This window comes from Pholis gunnellus (genome assembly GCF_910591455.1).
Source record: "Pholis gunnellus genome assembly, chromosome: 17".
Taxonomy (NCBI): Eukaryota; Metazoa; Chordata; class Actinopteri; order Perciformes; family Pholidae; genus Pholis; species Pholis gunnellus.
This window is the reverse complement of record NC_136544.1, coordinates 760,857-779,620: the sequence shown is the minus strand read 5'-3', so window position 1 is coordinate 779,620 and position 18,764 is coordinate 760,857. Positions and strand designations below refer to the sequence as shown.

Sequence of the window (18,764 nt, the reverse complement as noted above, 5' to 3'; positions counted from 1 at the left end):
ATCAAAAGCATCCAAACTGTTCACTGTATACTCAATCTTATCAACTTATAAATCTCTGAGGTGCATTTTAAGTTAAAAGTATAATATAACTCTCTGAAATGAGGTGGGGCAAAAATACAGAGCCTTAAGTGGAAATGCTCAAGCAAACTATCGTATCTTACTTCACAGTACTTGAGTAAAAGTACTTTTCCACGTGTGGTCTGAGATGAAAAGGTTGGCTGATAGTGCTGATAAGAATTTGATAAAGCTGCAGCCTGCAGAGACACCACTTCACTCCATCGGCAGCCATGGCCTTCGGTGCACTTCTCGCTGTGCTGGTACTGATCCACAACACTGGAGGTGAGAACGACTAACATGAGAATATCATTCTGTGGTGATTTATCTGCACTCAATTAGTGGGGGTTGGTGAGTAAGACGAGGCATAAAAAGTATGCGTTAGCCTGGCTCTGTCCATTTAAAACATGAACTCACAGAGAGCATCTGTCGTTTGGAGTTTTATTGCAAATTCACATTTGAAAATGCAGATCTCCTTAAACACACCGTGTTTAGTCCTGTTTTGGATTTTTTTGCCTCATAGGGAATTAACAGTCGAAGGCTTAACTTCCCGTCTTTGTTTCTGAAAACATTGGCTGTGAATATGACATAATCATAAGCTAATAGTTTTAACATGTCCATTAATTATGCGTTAGATCTCGTTTGTGTAATCCACATTGACAGATACGTAAAAAGCAACACATTGTAAAAACAAGGTTGCCTGGCAATCTCACGGAGGAAACACGATTACTTCTCAGTGCCAAGAAGAAGTCTGTTACATATCCCCGTAAAACTACAAGAGGTTACTTTTACTCTTCCCTTTTTATTGGAGGGATTAAACAATAATAATGATAATTAGTGGGATGGTGGATTTTGTTACCCTCCGACCGAACCAGGCTAGCTGTTTTATGTTTTAAGTCATCATGCTAAGCTACGCTAACTGGGTGCTGACTGTAGATTTATATTTACTGTACAGATATGAGAGTGATATATCAATCTTCTCATCTAACTCTAAGCAAGAAAACAAATAATCCTATTTCCCAAAACTCACTTTAACCAGAGATAATATTAGAATTTTTCAAATACACATCTGTCTTGGCTGCGCATTGCAGCATATATTGGTGAAATATCTGTAGATCAGTGGAATAGTGTGAAACCAATTGACTAGACCGTGTCTCACATGTTCTTTACGTTAACTCTCACGTTACGTGATTACATGGTTTCGTGGTTTCCGTGGTTCCATTATTGCTTTTTTTTTAGGTTTGCTTGGGGCCGAGGTGAGGAGCTCCATCATCGGGGGGCAGGATGCTCAGAAGAACGGCTGGCCGTGGATGGCCCACCTGAACATATCTGATGGTGTCAACAGGTGGCGCTGCGGCGGCACCATCGTCGCCCGTAAGTGGGTGCTGACTGCTGCAAGCTGCTGGGATACGTAAGTGTGTGTGTGTGTGTCGGTTTTTGCACGTGAGCTTTGTAGCAACTCGTAATGAAATAACTGTGCATATGTAATTATTGAAATGTAATAAAAGCTCATAATGTAATTATCAGCATATAATGTAAGAAAACCATGGGCGCATAAGGTTTTAACAGTTTTGTGTTATAATGAAAAAATGTTGACACTTTAAACTAAGCAAAGAAATTGTTGAATAGTGTAATAAATTCAGGCATAGTGTGTTACTTTGCGATTTTAAAAAAGGCATTTCCTTTTTTCTTTTTTTGTAGTATGCACCCTTCTAACATTGTATTAAATACAGGTTTCCAAAGGCATATTTACTCTTAAGCCAATGTTTATTTTGTAATGTGTTCAACAAGATTTTACAACCAGAAACACAACAATTTATTTTGCAAGGATCATATTGGTTTATAATTCCCATAGTTGCAGTATTATATATATGTTATTATAAGTTACTATTATTATAAGGGTCACTGTTTGCTTTTAGTAAAGTGGAAAAATAACATTAAATCTATTCAAGAACAATACAAAGCACTGCGTACTTGACTTTACTTAAAGACAACAATAACCACTTAGAGTAATATATAATCATATTATAATGCATTATAAAAGAAGATTATAATGTATTATAATAATGGGAACTATAATACACGATAATACATTAAACTACTTGACCTTATAAGTCACTATAAATTGCTTTATGGTGCATCATGATTACCACTGACCTGTACTACAACAGAATGTTACGACCCAGAACTCAACCCAAACAACCAGAATACAATAATACCCAACGCCACTGGAAAGTCAAACTCAGTTAACGTTAGTCTTTATGTTAGAATGTTAGCATTCTAGGTTTAAAACCTTTTTTTCCACTTGTCATGGAAAAACTAGAAGGGTTTCTAGGTTTCAGGAGGAAGAAGGAACTTTATGTTTTACGTTCCAGGCACCTTGGTGTATCAAGACCACTACATTTTAATGAATTTACTCAAATCTACTCATTCTCAATTTGGACATTTTAATACAATTCATGACAACAAAACTCATAAAAAGTACTGTTGTCTAATCTATAACTACATCTTTGAACGTTAGAATATTATGCAAAATATAATAAAAAATATAATAAAAGGGCTTGTAACCATGTTGATATCTTGTAGGGAATATGTAGATTCTGAAAATAAACAAAAAGTTCCACCCTTGATCTGAAATGAATTGCAGCATCCACATTACAGCACAACACCTCATCCCTCTAGTCTGTTAATAATGAGGCAAAACAAGGCAATGTTTATATGTCCCCGAATACTGCGTTTTATATCCATAAATGTGTGTGTTTGTGTTGGCAGAAGTCCTCCGCCTAACCTGAAAAAATCAATGATTTGGGTGGGCTCACACAAACTGCAAAAGGAGTCCGCCGGTTACATGGGCGTGGAGTTTTTCATGAACCACCCCGACTACCGGGCCCTGAGCAGCGGCTACGTGAACGACCTCGCTCTGGTAAAGCTGAAGAACCCAGTGAAATTTTCATACCGGGTCGAGGCAGTGAGTCTGCCCAGCACTGACGACACCTTCGATTCATCGTCCGAGTGTTGGATCACCGGCTGGGGGAACATTGGGATAGACAGTGAGTTCTGCACATGAAGCAGCATATAAGGTGGTAAAACTGTATGAGGACCAATGAATACAAACACACCAATGAATTGTAGATTCATGGATGGCTTCGTGTGTGACCCTGCAGATCAGTGTGACACAAATGGGCTTCTAAACAGGATTTAGAAATACTGAGCTCATGAGTTGAAAAAAATAATGAATTTTTTAATTTAAATGTTCTTTCGAGGAGACATCTCCGGTAATCAACAACTGCTCATAAACACAACGGCACAAAGCATGATGCGCAAGAGCAGCAAGTTGCGGTTTGATGGTCGTGACTACTTCCTGAAGTCCTCAGATTGTTTTTCCTTTTTTTTTGTTTGTTTTGTTTTTGTCCAAATAAATCATCTTCTTCTCATCCCCTACAAGACATAAATATATATTCTGCTTTGAATAATAATGTATGATTCTTCCTCTAAAAAGTTGTTTTAAATTCTGGCGTACGAGTTTCTCAAAATGGGAGTACTACTTAGCCGAGGGGTACTTTGGAGTACTGCAGGGTGTACAAAATACTTGACGCGTTATTGAGCTTTAGAGGCACAGACTGAGCTTCATAATAATTATTTAAATAAAGTATTTGTATTAAGATTATAGTTCTCCCTCACTCTACTATAAGTTTTGCCACAATTTTAGTAGTTTACACGATCATCCTAATAAATAATCAAATGTATGAAAACACTGTGCGGGTGTGCAGGGCCTTTATGGCGAAATAGCTTGTTAATATATGATGTATATAAATAGAGCCAATATATGATTCATTTATTTTTCGAAATGTGTCGTAACACAGAATGGTATGCTCTCTTCTCTCAAGGCTCAGTTAACCAACAGGATGATCTTGGTTCATTCAATTCCTTCAACAGGAATACATCCTGTATGCCTGCCTTACTTTGGTCGCTAATCGATCATAAACCATCGCCTCCTGCTCCACACTTATTCTCGTTGTGTGTGTGTGTGTGTGTGTGTGTGTGTGTGTGTGTGTGTGTGTGTGTGTGTGTGTGTGTGTGTGTGTGTGTGTGTGTGTGTGTGTGTGTGTGTGTGTGTGTGTGTGTATACAGCTCAACTGCCGAGTCCAGAAACCCTTCAGCAGCTGAAGATTTCCATCATCCCTCACAGTGACTGTAAGGCCAAGAATCCTGAGCTGACTGCTGACATGCTGTGTGCAGGGGACAAGGCGGGAGGGAAGGGCGCCTGCAAAGTGAGTTCTCCTATTTAAGTCAGTTGAAATATTCAACTGTGTGAAGGGGGTTTGAGCCCTAAAGGTTGGGAAGACTGCACTATTAGTTACTAAAAGAAGCTCCACCACAACCAGCAACAGTAAAATGATACTTATGCATTGATGAATCAGTAATCACCATCTAATAATGCATACATAATAATATGCATGTGCTGTATGTGTAATGTGCTGTTGGCATAATTTCACACCCTGGCTCCCCTCCAAGCCAACGGTTTTTCACGTTCTTGAGGCATATTTTGAATTTCCAGGGCATGAGCGCTTCAGCAAAAACTCTGGGGCTTAGTTACTCTCCTATCCCAGTAGTTCTTCCACCACTGAAAATGATTAAAATGTCCCAACTACTGACCATTTCCTCCAAAACGACCACATGTATCTGCTGTGCGTCAACTCAACAAGTTCAAATGAGGAAAGAATGCAAAGTGGAAACACTTACACAATGAGTGTGTTTTTCTTTGTGCTTCCAAAGGGGGACTACGGCGGCCCGCTGGTGTGTCGTGCAGCCGGTGGCTACGTGCAGGTGGGCATCATGAGTTACGGCGATTGTGGTGTCCCAGGCCACCCTGGCGTCTACACCCAAGTGTCCAAGTATGTGAGCTACATCAAAGACTACATCAAAAATGGCGAGGAAGCCTCCGACTGAGATGTCAACTTCGAAGAAGCTGAAGACCCGCTTTACTCTTTTATTGCTTCTCCCCTGAGCTGCACTCTCAGTCCCCATTGTCCCTTTATTACAGTGGACATGCACTCTGGTTTCTTCGTCTTTGCATTAAAGCATCAATTATAATGTCACGACTGAGAACTATTTTTGATGAAACCCATGTGAGGTGAATTCTCACAGCATTTAATCCCGACTTTAGACAAGTTAAACCCAAACCAACACACTTCATGAGACAGATGATCTGTGATCAAATATAGGTTCCTCTGCCTCTTTTAGATCTCCTAATGACATTTGCAAGATTCCACTGGGCCTGAAGAAAATCAGCCAATCGGAGCAGAGGAGCCGCTAACGCAGCTAGCAATCACCGCTCGTGAAATCCGATCAAACTGTCAAACAATTGAAAAGGCCGCTCTGTTGAAACACGCCCACCAACCACGTCATGTTGTTATAGAGTATCTTTGGTATTTGTGAGGAGTATTTATTACCTTTTCAATTAACCTGTGAATCGCCTATGCTAATTGCACGCATGCACTTAGCTAGTGCTAACCGCTAGCATACACAAATCCTAGCCTTGCATGTAAACTCAAATTCATGTTTGATCAGCGCTGCCAAGTTTTGATTGGTGTCTAAGAGCTGCACAAGCTGTGATTGACAGATGCCCTAAAGACTCCTTGCCTCTGATTGGTTGTTTTCCTTCTGGCCTGGTGGAATCTTGCAATTACCATTAGGAGCACTAAAAAAATAAAAATCAGTGGAACATGGTTTTTTTTCACAGATTATCTCCTGTAATACTGTCAGAATATAGTGACAGTTTGTCAGCAAATATGAAAAAAAAGTGATTTTAATAAAGGTTAGTAACTGCAGTTTTAAAGGCTCTGAAAATAGTTCCTTCCTGTTTTTTATGTTTTCATCTACGCCTCTTTCGCTGGTTTAACGAAGGCGTGTGTAAACTGACAAACCGTGATGTCACCAACATCCGTGCACCAATCAGGATTATCAACATCATATCACACCGCGCTTGTCCTGATGAAGCAGATCAGCTGAGTTTCAGAGTTTAGTTAATAAAACCTAAAGATGATTTTCTCAGCAACTTTTTAACATTAAATATTCAAATCAAAAAAAGTCAAGAGGAACACTTCTAGTTTTCAGGGTGCTTTAAGTGAGATGAGCTAGCTTAGCACAAAGAGTAGAATCAAAATAGAATAGCTATCCATTAAAGCAAAGAAAATATCTTGTTAGCAAGTAAGCTAGTTAACACATCTCTTTTGATAGAGCTAGGCTAGCTTCTAGTATTTGTGCTAAGCTAGGCTAAACACTTACAGAAATCACTTTGATATACAGGGGAGAAAAAAAACAGTGCATGCACGATTACACAGGTAGCACCTTTAAATAGACCTTGTAGTCACTACCTTGAGCTCTCCACTTTTTAAAGTTTATCTCTGGATCGGCAGCGGTACTTCTCATCTAAAAGGCACATACATGTCAATGCACTGCAGGCAAACTTTACTTCACCTCAGTAACAAATTTGGCTAAATGATGTTGGAACGCCTCGTAAAATCTTTGTCTTAAAAATAAAAGATGCCAGAATGAGTTGAGAAAGTCTTCCAAACTGTCCCATCAGAAAAAAAGGCGAAAAAAATCCCAAATTAATCCACATCACATAAAAATAAGTTGTGTTACTTTATGGTTTTGGTCTGCTGATCAGTGTCCATCAGAGTCTCTTCCATACCGAGGTTGCTTAGCAGCTGTTCAAAATGTTTCAAATTAACTTGTGGTCAGAGAAATGACCTGAAAATGGCTTAGGCTCACCCAGGTGGGACTCTTTGACATGCGACAGCTGAGTGCTGCATTAACAGGAGTGTGGTTTGTGCATGTAGAGACGGCCTTAGTCCCGCTCATAGTGGCAGCTGTGTCTCGGACTGCACCTGCAGCTCTGTACTTGGATCTGAGGGAGGCTGAGGAGAGTTGCTGCTTCTCTCCGTCTCTGTCGCACATCCCTCCTTCCTCCCGTCCTCCTCAGCTTTCTGTTTCTCTGCCCTGGTTTTGAACCTCAACCCGTGGCCTGTCAAACAAAGGTTGGATTAGTTCTATGGAACAAATCTAAATACATCTTTTGTTTTTGCACTGGTCTGGACCACAGCCTGTAAATAAAGACGGACGGCATGACAGCTCGATGAATACAGAAAGAAAACTGAAGACAGCGTTTGAGGCAGGGCCCTGTTCATTCCTTCAGAGTATAAAATGCAGTTGAAATCATCCGTTCTCATTCATATTAACAGAGGAGGGAAAATAACTCTTTTGATTTGGCTATTACTGCATTTAACAACTTTAAGGACCCAATGATTTAAATGGGGGCTTTTCAAGTGTTCGTACTGGGAAGTTGATTTAGATTTTTTTTGAAAACCATCCCCCGATTGTCATATTTGTACAGCGGGCGGAAGTAGAAACGTGTCGTCCATCTTTATATACGATCAACGGTCTGGACCAAACAAACCAAACTACAGGTATGAGAGAGACCTTCGTTAGACCTTGAATCTCGACATTAATTTTTACGATGTGCGTCACCAATTAGCAGTTCAAAATGTATGCATCCCATTGACCAAAGGTTCCAGCGACTCTCTGGGTGTTTCTCAAAGTCAAGGAAGGATCCGTCATCCGCTGAATTTCAAGGACGCTAGATCATGGAAGGACCCGACCTACAAAGGACGCATCCTTGACTTTGAGAAACAAGCTAAACTAATCAGATATAATTGTGATTCGCACTCATGTCATATTTTCTGACAGTGTTATCTGTGCATGAACTGACTTGGGCAGTCGGCCACCTCCTTGAAGGCCTTCTTCTTACAGCAGCCTCGACACAGGTTGAAGACACATTTGTTTCCCTGCGGAGCAAAATGTACCGCATTAGCTGCTGGAGATCAAACCAACGCTCTGGAAATGTCCTCCTGATTCTTCGGTTAAGCTGAACAAAGCCGAAGGCAACACGTACAGACCTTTGGGTTCCCACACTGCTCACACTTGATGTACTTGGCTGTGGGGGAGAGAAGAGGGACACTGTTTTTAAGCATTCTACTTGTTTCAAAGAGGAACTGATCAGTCTGAGGGGAACGCGACGGGTCGGACTCACGCTTGTGCTCGGGACAGAAGTTCTTGTGGGGGTTTCGGGATCTCTTCTTCTGCTTGTTTTTGGAGAGCGTGTCGGCCGTCGCGTCCGAGTCCTCCAGTGCCCTCTTCTGACACACCGCCTTCTTCACCTCTGGGCCCTGGCTGTTGCCGTTGGCGACTGGCTCCTTTGGCCTGTATGGAACAGTAAGATTAGAGAACTTTTGACCGGTGCTCGCGATTCTTCTTCACTTTTATATTTTTTCTGCCCGCAGTGAGACTGCAGCTCACTCGACGTCGAGTCAATGGCTGTATAACTGTATGAAAGTGAAAAGATCATATAGAGCAAAAATCTAAAACAGCAAAAGACGGTGACTCACGCTGGTCTCACATACGGCTGGCAGATCCAGTGGGGGAACGGCAGGCCGCCCTCCTTCTCCTCCGCGTCCTTTCCTCTGGCGATCTCCTCCTGCACAGACACACATACAGCACAGCTACTGGTACAACAATTCTCCATCACATCATCAGTGTGGGCAGTAATTATGAGTATTATATTCAATCCCAGCTATTAGATTCCCCTAAATCCTACACACTGGACCTTTAACCTTAATGTATTTCATAAATGTGTTATAAAAGTTTCTTTTGATGTTACTAGAGGCGTTATTTATCTCAGATGAGGCAGATAATACAGTATGACTCCTCTTATTGTTCGAGCATTGCGTTATTGTGGTACTGCTGTCCGTCCACCACAGAGTACAGACCAATATCTGGGTTTTGTAAAAAGAGCCATATGCAATAGGGATTATTCGGAGCAGCTCAAAGTCGACCTGTTCCTCCTCTTTCTCCCTCCGATGCTGCTGAGAATTTAGCTACAGAACGACAGAATTCACCGTCTCCGCTTCCTCAGTGGATCGTTTTTAACTCTGCTGTGTCAGGTTACCTGGCAGCGCAGCCTCAGCTGTTTGCTGACACCGGCCAAACCCTCGATGGTCTTCACCTTGGCCAGCTCCTCTCTCAGGTCCTGGTGGATCTGTAGCCTGCGCACACACACAAGGTCACAAAAATCTCTCAATTAACATTCATCAGAAATGCAAGATGTGTTCCCAGAATACAGTCCATACACTACAAGGACAAAAGTCAGTGAACACCCAGAGTAGTTAAAGAGTGCAGGAATGAGTCCATAAAACGGGAAAATGAGTCCACATTTTTGCATTTGCAAAGGTTTCCTCCATTAGATGTTAAATAAGGTTAACACAAGCTTAAGAGATATTAAGATACATAACCTATACATATATATGTATATATACACACACACATGAAACGCAGCCGCTCTGCAGCATTCCTCTCTCCGCACAGCACAGTAAGTGAAACTAGAAAATTTCGCAAGAAATTTTGACAGTGTGGCTTCTACTGCCGGAAGACGTCGCAATATATAGCTAGACAGGCCGATGTTACGGTTCGATTGAGTTATCGCTTCTCTCTTTTCTGCATTTAAAATCCATACTCTTGAATTTAATCTTGTATAACGGTTTCAATTTCCTGTACATGTGAGTTTTTCACACACCAAGCCGGATCAAGTGCTGTCTGTCTTCAACAGGCAGTTAAATATATTGTCCACCGTTAATGGTGTTAGCATTGGAGCTAGTTTTCTTATGTGTGGTGTTAGCATTGGAGCTAGTTTTCTTATGTGTATTGAGAGGGACCCCTAGTCATGGTCATTACTTTATAACAATGAACAACCCACAACTAACGCTCTTTAACAGAGCAAATCACAACGACACAACAGTCTGTGACACAAACAATTTGTAACACTAATAATTTTACATTTATAAAATTACACCGCCGAACTGCATGCTGGGTACAGCTCACTCGCCTGCTAGCACAACAGTCTGCTAACAGCTGGGAGAGGCTCCGTCGCTCCAGTAAAGTTTTTCACATGATCTGCTCTTCAACTCATCATTCCTCTCATGTGTTCATATCGGAGCAATAGGAGCTACGGTTATGGGGGTTTGAGGATTTGTTTGAGAGGTGTTTCCCTGCTTTTTCTCCATGAACAGGCTGCAGGCGCACAGGTGATTCTGATTGAGCTAATTAGTGAACGGAGACTCACAGTGTGTGTATGTGAGTCTATGAGCCTCTGTTCACTAATTAGCTCAATCAGAATCACCTGTGCACCTGCAGCCTGTTCATGGAGAAAAAGCAGGGAAACGCCTCTCCTCACATTACGTGATGCCTACTAGTACTGCCTTTGGAAATGATGGGAGCGTTCTCTATTTGAGATAAATACATTTGTTTGAGAAGCCTTTGGAAATGATGGGAGCTAACGCTCCCATCATTTCTGTACGAACCTCATTCTGAGCTTCATGTTAAGATACAGTTAATCTATGGGGCTTTTATTTTGAAAGGATGGGACTGGGTGGGTGAGAGAGGGGGAGAGGAGACATATTCATAATGTTTGACACAAACACAAAGGTTATTAAATGACAGGCTTCATCACAAGTATTCCAGTTAGGATTCACTCTGTGGGGCTTTTATTTTGAAATGGGAGGGGGGGGGGGGGGGAGACAGAAAGATATAGAGAGACAGAGTGAGTGAGTGAGACAGGCAGGCAGACAGACAGACAGAGAGAGAGAAGGACAGACAGAGAGAGACAGACAGTGTGTGTAGAGAGACAGAGAGAGAGCCTGCGTGTGTGCGTGTGTGTAACTGGTTGCCATGGTGAGGACGCACCTGGTGTTAGAGGCAGACTGATTAAAAAAACGTTACAGTAAACAGTGATTTTGAACAAAACTCCTGCCTCCTTTTAACAAAAAGTAGGAGTCTGAGTGCCAAAATATGGATACCGTGAGAAAGATAAGACTCTTGCGAACATGGTGATGTGCTTTTTTATGTTAGTGGTGTTAAAAATGTGAGCTCCGGCGCAATATACAAAACTGGTACCGTCTGCTTTCTTTGAGAAATGAGTGGTCAGATTTAACATTGGTCTCTATGGAGCAGAAAGTTGGTTTTTCCTCTCAATTAAGTCATTTTCTGCCAAATGTGTAAATCTGTGGGATTCCACAATCACTTTTTAACGAGAAGACAGGATTAGCTACTGTATGAACTAAAAAATATATATGAAGAGTGTAAATTGTGGAGTCGAAGGCAAAAGACAAATATTTTTTTCACAAGAATCTGAAGCTGCTCTTCACTCTAGCGGTGACATCACGCACTCTAAGCTGCGCAATACACACCCATTATAAAGACAGAAGAGGACTGAAAAAATCATAAAAGTTAAAATGGGACAGTTCAAAAAGTATAAAAGATATAAAAAAGATTATAACATACAATAATAGCTTAAGATTTTCTCTGTATTTTAAAGTTGAAATGGTGTCTGTAGCTGAAAGTATGAGGAAGTTGAAGGATTTGAAAGTTGAAGAATTATTTGAATTATTTGAAATATTTGAAAATATTCTCCATAGAAACCCATTCAAAAAAAAGTTGAAAAAAGCTTAATAATTCAAAAAGTTTAAAGATTAGAAATATGAAGAGAAATAGCATAAATGTCCTTAAAGAGCTGAACATTTTGATACTTGAACGGTTTCTGTAGCTTAAAATATGAAGAAGAAGATGCGTTTCAAAGAATGGGGACGGAAGAAATATAAAAAGAGGAACTAGAAAATGCATTTCCTGCTGAAAATGCGTTGGAATGCTGAAAGCTGAAATTAATTGCAAAAACATTGCTGAAAATAGATATCCAAATCAAAAAAAATTGCAAAAAGCTTAATAATTCAAAAAGTTTAAAGATTACAAATGGCTGAAAATACAGAAATGGGAGACTACCTGTCTGAAAAATGTTGTAGCCTGAACGCATTTAAACTGCACTGCTGAAAACCCTTCTAGTTGAAATGTTTAACTATGGCGTCTGTAGCTGAAAGTATGAGGAAGAATAAGGCTTTGAAACTTGAAGAAGTTTAAGAGGATTTGAAGATTTTCTCCAGATATCCAATTAAAAAAAGATTGCAAAAAGCTGAATAATTCAAAGTTTAAAGCTTACAAATATGAAAAGTCATATCACTCCTCTCCTGAAAGAGCTGAACATTTTAATATTTGAATGGTTTCTGTGGCTTAAAAGATGTCAGCAGTAGCGATATTTGTTTTAGTAGTAGTAGAAGTTGTAGTTCTAGTAGAAGTATTATAAGTAGTAGAAGTATTAGTAGCATTAGAATAAGTGTGTTTGTGGGGGGTCCTCAAAGTATCCAAGACCTGAATGACTGAATGAGAGACACAGAGAGACAGAGAGAGAGAAGTGTATGTGCGCGTGTGTCTGTGAGTCTGTGTGTTTATCAACATTGCTGATTACCTTAATCACGAACACCTGTGTGCCAGCAGCCTGTTCATGGAGAACAGACAGGCAGACAGACAGTTACATGGACTGAGTGAGTGTGAGAGAGAGACAGACAGCCAGACAGACAGTTAGATGACTGAGTGAGTGTGAGAGAGAGACAGACAGGCAGACAGACAGTTAGATGACTGAGTGAGTGTGAGAGAGAGACAGGCAGGCAGACAGTTATATGTACTGAGTGAGTGAGTGAGCCAGGCAGACAGACAGTTATATGTACTGAGTGAGTGAGACAGGCAGACAGACAGTTATATGTACTGAGTGAGTGAGAAAGGCAGACAGACAGTTATATGTACTGAGTGAGTGAGTGAGAGAGACAGGCAGACAGACAGTTATATGTAATGAGTGAGTGAGTGAGACAGGCAGACAGACAGATATATGTACTGACTGAGTAAGTGAGACAGGCAGACAGACAGTTTTATGTACTGAGTGAGTGAGACAGACCGACAGACAGACAGACAGACAGACTGAGACCGTTAGATGGACTGAGTGAGTGAGACAGGCCGACAGACAGTTATATGTACTGACAGAGTGAGTGAGACAGAGAGGCAGACAGACAGACAGGAGGTCTAAAAATGCCTTTGACTGAATATCTCCAAGTCGTGTGTGTGTGTAGAGAGAGAGCGTGCGTGCGTGCGTGTGTGTAACTGGTTGCCATGGTGAGGACGCACCTGGTGTTTATAAACATCCCTAATTAGAAACACCTGTGTGCCAGCAGCCTGTTCATGGAGAACAGACAGGGAAACACCTCTCAAACAAATCCTCAAAAACCCCATAACCGTAGCTCCTATTGCTCCGATATTATTACATGAGCGGAAGGATGAGTTGAACAACAGATCCTGTGAAAATTGTGTCTGTAGTGTAAAAAATGTGGCTAAACTGGCGATGTAGAAATGGGGGTACCGAGTTCTGTGGAAGATGTTTTTGCAGCAAGATTTAACATTGGTCTCTATGGAGCAGAAAGTTGGGTTTTCCTCTCAATTAAGTCATTTTCTGCCAAATGTGTAAATCTGTGGGATTCCACAATCACTTTTTAACGAGAAGACAGGATTAGCTACTGTATGAACTAAAAAATATATATGAAGAGTTAAAATTGTGGAGTCGAAGGCAAAAGACAAATATTTTTTTCACAAGAATCTGAAGCTGCTCTTCACTCTAGCGGTGACATCACGCACTCTAAGCTGCGCAATACACACCCATTATAAAGGCAGAAGAGGACTGAAAAAATCATAAAAGTTAAAATGGGACAGTTCAAAAAGTATAAAAGATATAAAAAAGATTATAACATACAATAATAGCTTAAGATTTTCTCTGTATTTTAAAGTTGAAATGGTGTCTGTAGCTGAAAGTATGAGGAAGTTGAAGGATTTGAAAGTTGAAGAATTATTTGAAATATTTGAAAATATTCTCCATAGAAACCCATTCAAAAAAAAAGTTGCAAAAAGCTTAATAATTCAAAAAGTTTAAAGATTAGAAATATGAAGAGACATAGCACTCGTCTCCTGAAAGAGCTGAACATTTTGATATTCGAACGGTTTCTGTAGCTTAAAATATGAAGGAGCCTTAGCGTGCCAAAAAACGTACGGAAGAAATATAATAAAAAGAGGAACTAGAAAATGCATTTCCTGCTGAAAATGCGTTGGAATGCTAAAAGCTGAAATTAATTGCAAAAACATTGCTGAAAATAGATATCCAATTAAAAAAAAATTGCAAAAAGCTTAATAATTCAAAAAGTTTAAAGATTACAAATGGCTGAAAATACAGAAATGGGAGACTACCTGTCTGAAAAATGTTGTAGCCTGAAAGCATTTAAACTGCACTGCTGAAAACCCTTCTAGTTGAAATGTTTAACTATGGCATCTGTAGCTGAAAGTATGAGGAAGAAGAAGGCTTTGAAAGTTGAAGAAGTTTAAGAGGATTTGAAGATTCAAAAAAAGATTGCAAAAAGCTGAATAATTCAAAAAGTTTAAAGATTACAAATATGAAAAGTCATATCACCCATCTCCTGAAAGAGCTGAACATTTTAATAGTCGAACGGTTTCTGTAGCTTAAAAAAGGGAAAAGTCCTCTCAAAATCTCTAAGACTAAATGAATATATGAGAGACACAGAGAGAGAGAGAGAGATAGACTGAGTGAATGAGTGTGAGAGTGAGAAAGAGACAGACTCAGACAGTTAGATGGACTGAGTGAGTGAGACAGGCAGACAGACAGTTATATATACTGAGTGAGTGAGACAGGCAGACAGACAGTTATATGTACTGAGTGAGTGAGTGAGACAGACAGACAGACAGACAGACAGACAGACGGTCTAAAAATGCCTTTGACTGAATATCTCTAAGTCGTGTGTGTGTGTAGAGAGAGAGCGTGCCTGCGTGCGTGTGTGTATCTGGTTGCCATGGTGAGGACGCACCTGGTGTTAGAAGCAGACTGATTATTAAGAAGCGATTTTCAACAAAACTACCTGTCGAACATATGCTCTTTATACCAAAACCAGTCAATCTCAAAAAACATCAATCTCCATTGATATCTCCAAAAACATCAATCTCCATTGATATCTCATTCAAAAAAGATTGCAAAAAATTGAATTCAAAACGTTTAAAGATTAGAAACATGAAGAGATATAGCACCCCTCTGCTGAAAGAGCTGAACATTTTGATATTTGAACGGTTTCTGTGGCTTAAAGAAATGTCAGCAGTAGTGATATTTGTAGTAGTAGTAGTAGTAGTAGTAGAAGTTGTAGTTGTAGTAGAAGTATTATAAGTAGTAGAAGTACTAGTAGCATTTGAATAAGTACTCGTTGTAGCAGTAGTGATTTTTGTAGTGGGTAGCAAAACTTGTAGTTATAGTAGAAGTATTATTACTAGTAGAAGTATTAATAATTAGAAGTAGTAGAAGTAGTAGTATCAGTAATTGTAGTAATAGCTATAGTAGTGGTCGTGGTATTTAATAAAACAGTAGTAGTAGTAGAAGTAGTAGTAGTAGTAGTAGCAGTCTTACTAATATATGTAGTAGTATTAGTACTGGTGTAGCATGAATAGCAGTAGTAGTAGTAGTTGTAGTACAAGTAATAGTAGTAGTGGTAGTAATAGCAGTAGTGGTAGTAATAATATTGATGGTAGCAGAAATAGCAGTAGCAGGAGTAGTAGTAGTAATACTAGAAATATTAGCAGCTGTAGTAGTAGTTGTTGCAGTATTAGTAAGAGCATGAATTATTTCAACAAAAAAGCCTAATTTTAAGCTTAATGTTTAAATACAAATAATCCATAAGGCTTTTATTTTGAAAGGGTTGGACTGGGTGGGGGAGAGAGGGGGAGAGGAGACAGAATCATAATGTTTTACACACATAAACAGAGGTTATTAAATGACAGGTTTCATCACAAGCATTTCAGCTTAAATTCACTCTCTGGGGCTTTTATTTTGAAATGGGGGGTGTGGGGGTAGGGAAGAGGAGACAGAATAATAATGCTAGATAAACACAGACAGGTTATTAAGTGACAGGCTTCATCACAAGCATTTCAGTTAGAATTCATTCTGTGGGGCTTTTATTTTAAAATGGTGTGTGTGTGTGTATGTGTGTGTGTGTGTGTGTGTGTGTGTGTGTGTGTGTGTGTGTGTGTGTGTGTGTGTGTGTGTGGGGGGGGGGGGGGGGGGGGGGGGGGGGGGGGGGGTGGGGGAGTCCTCTAAAAGTATCCAAGACCTGAATGAGAGACACACAGCGATAGATAGAGAGAGGAGTGAGTGCACGTGTCTGTGAGTCTGTGTGTTTATAAACATCCCTAATTAGAAACACCTGTGTGCCCGCAGCCTGTTCATGGAGAACAGACAGGGAAACACCTCTCAAACAAATCCTCAAAAACCCCATAACCGTAGCTCCTATTGCTCCGATATCATTACATGAGCGGAAGGATGAGTTGAACAACAGATCCTGTAAAAATTGTGTCTGTAGTGTAAAAAATGTGGCTAAACTGGCGATGTAGAAATGGGGTACCGAGTTCTGTGGAAGATGTTTTTGCAGCAAGATTTAACATTGGTCTCTATGGAGCAGAAAGTTGGTTTTTCCTCTCAATTAAGTCATTTTCTGCCAAATGTGTAAATCTGTGGGATTCCACAATCACTTTTTAACGAGAAGACAGGATTAGCTACTGTATGAACTAAAAAATATATATGAAGAGTGTAAATTGTGGAGTCGAAGGCAAAAGACAAATATTTTTTTCACAAGAATCTGAAGCTGCTCTTCACTCTAGCGGTGACATCACGCACTCTAAGCTGCGCAATACACACCCATTATAAAGGCAGAAGAGGACTGAAAAAATCATAAAAGTTAAAATGGGACAGTTCAAAAAGTATAAAAGATATAAAAAAGATTATAACATACAATAATAGCTTAAGATTTTCTCTGTATTTTAAAGTTGAAATGGTGTCTGTAGCTGAAAGTATGAGGAAGTTGAAGGATTTGAAAGTTGAAGAATTATTTGAATTATTTGAAATATTTGAAAATATTCTCCATAGAAACCCATTCAAAAAAAAGTTGAAAAAAGCTTAATAATTCAAAAAGTTTAAAGATTAGAAATATGAAGAGACATAGCACCCCTCTCCTGAAAGAGCTGAACATTTTGATAGTTGAACGGTTTCTGTAGCTTAAAATATGAAGGAGCCTTAGCGTTTCAAAGAATGGGGACGGAAGAAATATAAAAAGAGGAATAAAGAAGAGGATAACAATAGTTGGAATGCTTGACAGCATTCCAACAATAAAGAAGAGGATAACAATACTTGGAATGCTTAAAAGCATTCCAACAACTAGAAAATGCATTTCCTGCTGAAAATGCGTTGGAATGCTAAAAGCTGAAATTAATTGCAAAAACATTGCTGAAAATAGATATCCAATTTAAAAAAAATTGCAAAAAGCCTAATAATTCAAAAAGTTTCAAGATTACAAATGGCTGAAAATACAGAAATGGGAGACTACCTGTCTGAAAAATGTTGTAGCCTGAAAGCATTTAAACGGCACTGCTGAAAACCCTTCTAGTTGAAATGTTTAACTATGGCATCTGTAGCTGAAAGTATGAGAAAGAAGAAGGCTTTGAAAGTTGAAGAAGTTTAAGAGGATTTGAAGATTTTCTCCGGATATCCAATTAAAAAAAGATTGCAAAAAGCTGAATAATTCAAAGTTTAAAGCTTACAAATATGAAAAGTCATATCACTCCTCTCCTGAAAGAGCTGAACATTTTAATATTTGAATGGTTTCTGTGGCTTAAAAAATGTCAGCAGTAGCGATATTTCTTTTAGTAGTAGTAGAAGTTGTAGTTCTAGTAGAAGTATTATAAGTAGTAGAAGTATTAGTAGCATTAGAATAAGTGTGTGTGTGTGGGGGGTCCTCTAAAAGTATCCAAGACCTGAATGACTGAATGAGAGACACAGAGAGAGTTAGAGAGAGAAGTGTATGTGCGCGTGTGTCTGTGAGTCTGTGTGTTTATCAACATTGCTGATTACCTTAATCACGAACACCTGTGTGCCAGCAGCCTGTTCATGGAGAACAGACAGGCAGACAGACAGTTACATGGACTGAGTGAGTGTGAGAGAGAGACAGACAGGCAGACAGACAGTTACATGGACTGAGTGAGTGTGAGAGAGAGACAGACAGCCAGACAGACAGTTAGATGACTGAGTGAGTGTGAGAGAGAGACAGACAGGCAGGCAGACAGACAGATGACTGAGTGAGTGTGAGAGAGAGACAGACAGGCAGACAGACAGTTAGATGACTGAGTGAGTGTGAGAGAGAGACAGGCAGGCAGACAGACAGTTATATGTACTGACTGAGTGAGTGAGAGAGACAGGCAGACAGATATATGTACTGACTGAGTAAGTGAGACAGGCAGACGGACAGTTATATGTACTGAGTGAGTGAGACAGACCGACAGACAGACAGACAGACTCAGACCGTTAGATGGACTGAGTAAGTGAGACAGGCAGACAGACAGTTATATGTACTGACAGAGTGAGTGAGACAGAGAGGCAGACAGACAGACAGGAGGTCTAAAAATGCCTTTGACTGAATATCTCCAAGTCGTGTGTGTGTGTAGAGAGAGAGCGTGCGTGCGTGCGTGTGTGTAACTGGTTGCCATGGTGAGGACGCACCTGGTGTTTATAAACATCCCTAATTAGAAACACCTGTGTGCCAGCAGCCTGTTCATGGAGAACAGACAGGGAAACACCTCTCAAACAAATCCTCAAAAACCCCATAACCGTAGCTCCTATTGCT

General features: G+C 40.0%; 2 protein-coding genes across 3 annotated transcripts in view; one reads left to right on the top strand and one right to left on the bottom strand.

The window, feature by feature from the left end:
* Positions 1-287: 287 nt before the first annotated feature.
* On the top strand, positions 288-5,153 carry LOC306709991 (mast cell tryptase-like; the record flags this gene model as incomplete). Its single annotated transcript, XM_079178342.1, has 5 exons — positions 288-339; positions 1,294-1,465; positions 2,827-3,104; positions 4,186-4,325; positions 4,831-5,153. The coding sequence occupies 5 exons, from the start codon at positions 288-290 to the stop codon at positions 5,002-5,004; spliced, it is 816 nt and encodes a 271-aa protein (XP_079034468.1). The 3' UTR covers positions 5,005-5,153.
* A 110-nt stretch (positions 5,154-5,263) lies between these two features.
* The window catches only part of dus1l (dihydrouridine synthase 1-like), a 31,318-nt gene continuing 17,817 nt past the window's right edge, over positions 5,264-18,764 (bottom strand). The window contains exons 9-14 of one of the 2 annotated variants that reach the window (XM_079178328.1): positions 9,065-9,161; positions 8,505-8,593; positions 8,150-8,319; positions 8,016-8,053; positions 7,829-7,904; positions 5,264-7,084 (exon numbers count right to left, since the gene is read on the bottom strand). In XM_079178328.1, coding sequence (XP_079034454.1) covers positions 6,918-7,084; positions 7,829-7,904; positions 8,016-8,053; positions 8,150-8,319; positions 8,505-8,593; positions 9,065-9,161 — 637 coding nt within the window. In that variant the 3' untranslated portion in view covers positions 5,264-6,917. Of the gene's footprint in view, positions 7,085-7,828; positions 7,905-8,011; positions 8,054-8,149; positions 8,320-8,504; positions 8,594-9,064; positions 9,162-18,764 lie in introns of both variants that reach the window. The other variant, XM_079178329.1, reaches the window with a different exon arrangement.